Consider the following 8,717-nt stretch of genomic DNA (forward strand, 5'->3'; position numbering starts at 1 on the left):
AAAATATTATACCATTACATTATTTTGACTATTGTCCTAGTTTGTTAAAGGGGGCAGTATGGCCTCAGCATTTCTCGTATAGTCTTTATCTACATTTTGTGCAAATCTGTTGTTCTCTTTATATTCTTGGTTGAATCTTGCCATTTCTTGTTTGGGAGTAGGCTGGAGAGCAAATGACTGCTGTGAGAATTTTGCCCTGTTGATTTTAGGTAGAAGTTAAACACACACATTTTATTTACAACTCAAAGGGCATTTCTAAGAGCATACCTACAGTACAACCAAACGACTGGTATCTCATTAACTCCACATTTACTCAATGCAATAGACTTACCGGATATCAATACCAATATATAATAGTTTTGTAATAGTTTACCCTGATCTTCTGTTTTTGTTTTTGGTGTACTAGAATGGTGTGCATAGGCCTACACGCAAACATACGGATACTGCTCAAAGGGCAAAATTCATTCACATTGGCGCTCTCATTTCGCTCCCATTCCACTTGCACTCACATGCATGCGCGCACACACATACACACATACATATCTAGTCACCTATCGAGTCACCCAGCTGAAGTTAGGCACCGGACTATCTGTATATTAATCTAGTCCAGGTGAGTATTCTTTCATGTCTTTTCATGTCTGTAAGAAAATGGTATGCACTCTATGTTGATGATAATGTTTATTTAGCACTGATGTCGATTCTGTAGTTATTGTGACACTCAGAGCATAGACGTGTTTTTGTAATAATTGCGTTAGGAATATTTGATGCTAAATAGTTTGGAAGAGTTGAAATGTTTTGAAAATATTCATTGTAAAATGGTACAAAATTGTAAGAAAAATGTAGTCAAGTAAATGTTCTACAGTGCTGCAAGGGTGACAAACTGTGATGAAAACCCTTTAAAGCAGCGATATGCAACAGTGTTCCTCCCTCTGTGGTAGTACTACCTTTTGTGTTTGTATTAGTTTTTAATATTATGTTCAAATTCACAATGGTTCATGGTCATGTAAGGTCAGATGAACTATTGTTCCCCCTAGCTGCCCAGGCAATTCACCATATAGTCTAGCATGGATCAATCTGCAAAATGAAGAAAGCATGACATCACCAACTGCTAGTTAGCATTCTAGCTAGCTTTCGTTAACATAGTTTTTGTCATGTGTTGAATGCTTTTTGAGTATATTATTCCATACGTTTTGAAACAGAACTCCTCATATTTATTCATGTGACAAATGAATTTAAGCTGTAAGGGAAATTCTTAGCCTCGACCTATGATTCCCCTTGTATGGACGCACACGCACACGCACACACACACACACACACACACACACACACACACACACACACACACACACACACACACACACACACATTATGCTGAGTCAAAAACCTCACTTCCCCAATCATGTCCATTTTTACATAGGGATGATTAGAAAACAGCCAACATACACATTTCCATACTTGACAATGTACACACTGTTTTTTGTAACAATTTTGGGTACAGCACACTGACTGTTGAAGATACTGTAGATATGACATCTGTTTGAAATAAATTATATGCTGACAAAGACCTAGATTGGCCTAGATTGTATTTATCCCTGTCTATGGATCAAACAATCGATCAATCAACCAATCAATGAAGCAAGCAAGCTTTATTTAGCATCTATCTTGCAACATACAGTAGCAATAGGTGCACCACACACAAGACCACATATAGAAAATACATACATGTTTTGTAATGTGGTTGTGGCAGCCTTTACCCTTTTACCCTCAAACGTTTTTAAATGTGTAACTCTCTATGGACCTTTATTCCAGTTATAAATTATTCCAGTTATATCTGTGCCAACATACTGTACATGCTGTGGTCTTTTTACACTTAATGATATGAATGCACAGACTATCTCTATCATCCTTTATTATAGCTAATGTATACTCTGCATGCATTTGTGTGTTTGTCTAGCTCCTAACACTGGCAATGAAGGACGACACAAACGGAGCAGTGGCTGTGACTGTGAATGATTACCACGATGATTTTCACAACACAGACAGCAGTGATGATCAGGCTTTCTGGAGAAAAGGTACAGCATTACTAATGTGCCAGTGCTGCAAGTAATATGGCTGTATTTACAACCAACTACCTTATCCCTAAGCCTTATGTGCAATCCAGAGCTTTGAGTTATGTTGAACAAAGCCACACAGCACTCTTTACTCACACATTTAAAGTGGGCACACATGGTACAACTCAGTATTACCACGTGGGAGACAGTGAGAGTGGCCCAGCGCTAGCTGGTTGCATTAGCTGGATTACATAGAGCATAGAGGTACATAAAAATGGGTTATGACATTACATAGAAATATATATTAGATACACTATACAATTTTAGGTATTTTAAACAAAACAGTTGTAGTCTGTATTCTTAATATTTGTATTTGTGTGTGTGTCTATTAGAAGAAGAACCACATTTCAAAATGGCCTCAACTGTAAGTACTTCACGGTGGGGGCCATATGTGGTCTACTCCCTGACTGCTATTGTACTCATTGCTCTTATCATCACTGTGGCAATGACCAGTGAGTAACACACGCACGCACACACAGCTCAATACTCTCTAATATTATGTTATTGACTCCCATAAGTTGCGTTTCCTTATATGTTTTTGTTTTTGGGTAGAACTGTTTGTATGCCTCTGTGTATGTCTCCCAGTGTTGATGCTCTTATTTAGTTGTACTTCTTTGTAAATTAACTGTGTATCTCCTGTTTCTGTCATTGTGTCTGTTTCTGTCTCTCTCTCTCTCTCTCTCTCTCTGTGTGTGTGTGTGTGTGTGTGTGTGTGTGGCCGTGTGTGTGTATGCCTGTGTAGATGGTCAGGCTTCTGGAAGGTTCTCTGCTATAGGGGAGAGTCTGACGAGCATCAACAATACTTTCCAGACCCTCATCTCGACTGTTGAATACAATGGCAAGTCAGGCTTGCATAGAGAAATCAGACCAAAGCTACCTGCATTACAAGCATTGTTGAGTAAACCATGATACAAAACAGTGTACAGAATTATGTTTATCATTTGATTATATTTATCAGTGATCTCTTAATTACAGTTTTTTACAATCACTTTGCTACTATTTTCAGAACCTTGATGTCATTTTTCACAACTCTAGACACAAAACTCACAACCAATGATCAAAATGCACATTTTTCAAAACTACCCCTTTTCTCAATTGCTTGGATACAATACACATACAACTTAGATTTGTTCATTCAACAAAACTCACCGTTCACATGTTCAATATGTTACAACTGAACATCAAAGTACTACTATTTCAAAAGGCAATTCACACATTACATTTCAAATGAGCATATATTCGTTCTTTTCCAAAACGCTATATCCACCATTTTAATAGCCTACATTTTCACAAATCATTTTTTTTTATTTTGTTTTTCAAGTAATTTCAGTGAAACTGTATTGGATTATGTTAAGTTGATTTATCTCTACTAAATCAAAACAAAACATCTGCATTTTTATTGAAATTAAGTGAAATACACAATTAAATAACATGACTTTTTAATATTTTCAAAAATGGATTTATAGCGTTTTGGAAAAGAGCTCTTCAATTTCCTTACAATGATCTAACTATGAATTGATACAACTGCTCAAAATGATAAGTAAATGTTGCATTACTCATAATGCATAGTTGTATGGAAACAGACACAAAATCTTCCATGTTTACTGCAAATCATGAAAGTTTCAAGATACTGTAACGAGAGTCACCATTCACAATTAGTGTGGCGCATGAACCAATTAGACTACAATATCCATGGATGTAGCCTAGTGTTATATCTTTACATACTGTAAAATACTTTAAAACATATTTTCTTTATATTTTGCATGTATATTTTCATCAGGCTGTCTTTTCTTTTCTTTTTCATAGCTAATTATGTTTACTTTACAGTAATTCAAATAAACCTATGTTGTGATTGTAGTGTTTTGCATCAATATATTACAAACTTTGTTCAATGATTCCACAGTGTCAGTGGTATTTTCTCTACTACTGCAGTACTTTTGCAGAGATGTGTTTACTGTACTGTACATGTAATACCATAAAGTATCACCTATTTTGTTCTACAATATCTAATGATTTTACGAACAATGACACAATGAAACTATCGGTTGCTTGTGTGCGGGTGATCTATAGTTATGTTTCAGTGGTATTCACAGTAAATTTGCTGTGATTGTGCAAGTGCAAGATTTCTTTGAAGATGTGAATGCACAATCCAATGTTTTGAACATTAGGCAGCCTGTGTTACAAGTGATAACCGTTTTGAGTTTTGTGTAGAGTTTTGAAAAATGACATCAAGGTTCTGAAAAAAGTAGCAAAGTGATTGTAAAAAAACTGTATACGTATCACAACACTGCACAAACTGTCAAATAAAAATACACACACTTACACAAAGAAACAATTATTAAAAGTAATTATATTCCTTTTTTCAGATGCTGCCAAGCAGCAAGAAATCAATCGATTGCAGTTCTCGCTGCAGAGTGTGCAGAAGGAACTGGATAAAGGTATCTTTCACATGTGCATCTGTGTGTGTGTTTGCATTTGGTGCCCTGATTCTGCTATTCTTCGTATCATCTTCTCTCTGTTCTGCTACCTTCTGTGTCTGTCTGTTGTCATTCCTCCACTCATGTTGTACTCTTTCTGTATCACTCTGAAGTGAGTTTGATCTCATGGTATGAGATATGTGATTGATTCAATCTATGATTCTATCTATCTCTGTATGTAACACATCTCTTTCTCTCCGTGTGCGTGTGTGTGTGTGTGTGTGTGTGTGTGTGTGTGTGCCTGTATGTTCTATGTGTGTGTTTGTGTGTAGTTGGTGATTCAGTTAAGTCTTTGCCTGAGTTGGAAAACCAGCTGTCAGAGTTCAAGTGTAGCCTTATGAGGTTGATGAAGAATGGTAAGACTAAATACACACACACACACACACACACACACACACACACACGCACACACACACACTCACACACAGGTTGATGAAGAATGGTAAGACTAAATACACACACACACACACACACACACACACACACACACACACACACACACACACACATTCAGTACTATGCAAAGGTTATTAATCATACTTTATACTATTTTAGAAAACAGTGAAGTATTCCAGTGATAAGATATGAATATATAATGAAACATATTTTGGATATACTGTACAGTACATAATAACAAAAGTTTTCTGTAAGTAGGATCATTTGGCATATGCATGTCTATGTTATGTACATGTAATATATTGCATATGTTTGCTTGTGTTTGGCTATGGGTTTGTGTGTGTGTGTGTGTGTGTGTGTGTGTGTGTGTGTACGTGCACATGTAGACACTACCTTGCAGTGCTGCCCTTTGGGCTGGGTGGGGTACTCCTCCCACTGCTACTTCTTCTCTGGGGAGGGCATGTCCTGGTACAGCTCCCGGGACAGCTGTGTGAGTCACGGGGCTTCTCTGCTCATAGTCAAGAGCCTTGCTGAGAAGGTACTCAACATTTCACCGCTCAACACAACAGAACACCACCACATGCCACAAACATATGACCCAACAACTCAACACAGCATAGAGTCAGATCGAGAAATCTGTTTAGTATTTAAGATCTTTGACAGCGCCACAGTCCGATCCAGACTTGGATAACCTTGCAACACGGGAGGAAGGCACATTAGCAAGGAGGCTAAAAGCCATGGGTGCTAGTGTTTATCACTAGCATGTCTTTACCCACTGCACAGCTCTGACCATTCCTACTGGCTACTGTTACAATAACATGATTTTTTTTTTACATTGTCATATTGCTACATCATCTCCATAGATTACACTGATAGAATCAAATCCTGTACTGACTAGCTAAAATATTTAATCCGTCTTTCTTTGTCTCTCTATTACCATGACAGCGCTTTGTAATTGGCAGAACGATGCCACAGTTTTACTGGCTGGGTCTGAGTGATGAGCGCACTGGAGAATGGGAGTGGCTGGATGGGACACCTTACACTGTGCTCAGAAGGTCTGTGTGCGTGTGTGTGTGTGTGTGTGTGTGTGTGTGTGAGAGAGAGAGAGAGAGAGAGAGAGTTGTGTATTCAGTAATCTCACGACATCATGTAAACATTGATTGATGCCATACTGTGATAGCTGGATTCTAGGATGATCATTAAATGGGTGTGACCAAAGTACTCCATGGTGTGTGTGTGTGTGTGTGTGTGCGTGTGTGTGTGTGTGTGCGTGTGTGTGTGCGTGTGTGTGTGTGTGTCCGTCCGTCTGTCCGTCCATCAGTCTTGAACTGTATGTGTTTTCTGTGTGTGTTTTCAGTGAATGGATGCCTGGGCAGCCAGATGACTGGCGTCTCCATGGTTTGGGTGGGGGTGAGGACTGTGCTCATTTTCACAGAGACGGACGCTATAATGACGACCACTGCTCCCGTCGTTACCGCTACGTCTGCAAAGCTCCAATCAGCGCCAACCTGAAACCCTTCACTGATTAGTGTCCTTCATTTGAAGACTGTGTATCTGTGTGTGGAAACGTAATATGCATGTTATGAATTGATAAAGAGTGGAAGCAGGTGTTTGGTTATTGCATTGGTCAATTTGAATGTAAATATATTTAATATATTATACACATGCTCTGTGGTTGGAAATGAGGGCCCATGTTGTCAGAATCAGTTCCATTTCCACCTGTTCATCTTTGGTGATTCAATGAAATCACTCCAGGGAGACAACATTGCTTACAAAACTCTTTATTGATTGATATGTATTTTCTTTAAGTAGAATTACTTGAATCTACAAAAAGTGATAATAAGTGGTCGCTGGAACTATTTTTTGTGTTTGTGTGCCTCATGCGCTTTTCATTGTTTCTGACGATGACATTAGGAAACTGGCAGCGGAGGCATGTGTAACCTATCCAAATTTAGGCTTAGAGTTGAAGTAATTAAGTAATTTCACAACAAGAAAGAAAACATGGTAAACAGTTGACCTTTTACATATCTACGAGGCGACTCAATATCGCACAAACCGCAGAGTATTACAGTTCAGAATATCTGACGGGTCTGGGAACACAGAGTCCACTCTGAAACCCTCTCCCAAAGCGACTCGCAGTAGTTCCTCCATGAAGGCGCGAGAATCACGCAGCTCAGAAGCAGACTCGGTTCTCAGCTCACGGAATCCGTGCTTCTCATGCTGGTCTCGAGGCATTTCGTCGGGGCATGGGACCCACTCCAAGCGTAGGCAGTTCTGACGGGAGTTGCTTGGTTGGGGCGCAACTGGACCGTCTCTTGCACTGTATAAAAAGCGCGCGCACAGGACATCAAGGACTGCGCGACATGTGCAGAAGAGAGTGGCCACATGAACACGGACAGCGCACGACCTTAACTCATAGTTTTCAGGACCACGCTTTAAGTTGAAGTGCAGAACGCGCATCTCACTTTCCGTGGTAACATTTAACATAGCGGCACGGCAGCTTGTTGTACCACCACCTGTCTCGTGACGCCGAATCTCATCAAGCAATGGGCGAATCTGGAAGAAATCCGCCTCTCGCTTCAGTAGCGCCAGTTCGTTGAAGTCCTCTGGCAAATCGAGGCTGTTGGAGCGCAGGTAATTAAGGATGTAGCGAAAAACCTTCCCGTCGCGATCGATGAAGAAGTTTCCACGCCGGTCTCTCAGTAAAGGGATCTGGCCGGTGAACATTGCGCCAAGCATGGAGTCTCGGCAACGCGTGAGGGTGTCCAGAGTAGTTGTGTATACCTCTCCTCCTACATTGACGGACACCGGGTCCCGCGGTGAATTCCCGTTACTATCCGATGTGTTTAGCATGCTAACCACAGAGGTCTGCTGGAGTTGTCCCAGGATAGTTGCACCTGTTGGATGTTCCAGTGCGTAGCTTAGACCACACTCAACACGAGGAGCCTAGTTTGCTTCTTAAAAAAGTCTTATGCCTCATTTGCTGTCAGCTGAGTCTCTAGTTACGTAACGGAGGCTCTGTCCGTTCACACTTTGGTTCTCGGACGGCATACTAATTACCCCTCTCTGTATCCCGTTGACCATGATCCAGAGACGTGCGTTTATCACTGCACGTACAAAACCCACATTGTTGGCCGCGGGAAAACGGTGTCTGTCTGTGTCAGTTTCTTCTCTTTCTCGCTCTGTCTCTTTCCCCTATCTCTTTAATCACTTGTTGCAGTGTGGACCAGTGTGTCATTGTGACAGCGATAACGGCAACACGTCTCACCATGGTGCCTGTGTGTGCGCGAGCGAGTGAGGATTATAGGAACTTTGCACCCAGACTTCTGAGGACTATGAACTAGAACTATGATCTAATTTAATAATGAAATTATAATAAATATACGCTAGGTACGGTATGAAGTCTATATGGGACAGCATTGGCTACCTATTACCATTCCTTGAACTGAAGTGGATTTATTATTACCGCCGTTTATAAGGCTAGGGCCTAGAATGATCAACTTTTGTCGTATATTGGTCTTAAGGGGGCATGTCAACCCATCCCATCCACTCATTTGAGGAATAGCGCCACAGTTAAAGAATAAAAAAGCAAAAATGAGGAATGGAAATTGCAGGTATCTCTGGCTGACAAAACTGCTCGAAACTTGAAGTGCGGATCATTACAACACCCTCTGAGTGCATGGCAAGTTTCGTGGAATTCTGTTTATATCAACTGCACACACATACACACACA

At 40.3% G+C, this 8,717-nt stretch overlaps 2 protein-coding genes across 2 annotated transcripts; one reads left to right on the forward strand and one right to left on the reverse strand.

Annotated features, from left to right (window-relative positions):
• The first annotated feature begins 346 nt into the window (after nucleotides 1–346).
• On the forward strand, nucleotides 347–6,592 carry asgr1a (asialoglycoprotein receptor 1a). The gene is made up of 9 exons (XM_062516775.1): nucleotides 347–610; nucleotides 1,955–2,072; nucleotides 2,444–2,563; nucleotides 2,854–2,949; nucleotides 4,478–4,549; nucleotides 4,861–4,944; nucleotides 5,371–5,522; nucleotides 5,930–6,039; nucleotides 6,342–6,592. The coding sequence occupies exons 2-9, from the start codon at nucleotides 1,970–1,972 to the stop codon at nucleotides 6,511–6,513; spliced, it is 909 nt and encodes a 302-aa protein (XP_062372759.1). The 5' UTR covers nucleotides 347–610; nucleotides 1,955–1,969; the 3' UTR covers nucleotides 6,514–6,592.
• Nucleotides 6,593–6,786: 194 nt separating this feature from the next.
• On the reverse strand, nucleotides 6,787–8,228 carry LOC134060162 (BTB/POZ domain-containing protein KCTD21-like). The gene has a single exon (XM_062516778.1). It carries the CDS (start codon nucleotides 7,835–7,837, stop codon nucleotides 7,025–7,027), a length of 813 nt encoding a protein of 270 aa, XP_062372762.1. The 5' UTR covers nucleotides 7,838–8,228; the 3' UTR covers nucleotides 6,787–7,024.
• Nucleotides 8,229–8,717: the final 489 nt, after the last annotated feature.

Source organism: Sardina pilchardus, chromosome 16, assembly GCF_963854185.1.
Source record: "Sardina pilchardus chromosome 16, fSarPil1.1, whole genome shotgun sequence".
Lineage (NCBI taxonomy): Eukaryota > Metazoa > Chordata > Actinopteri > Clupeiformes > Clupeidae > Sardina > Sardina pilchardus.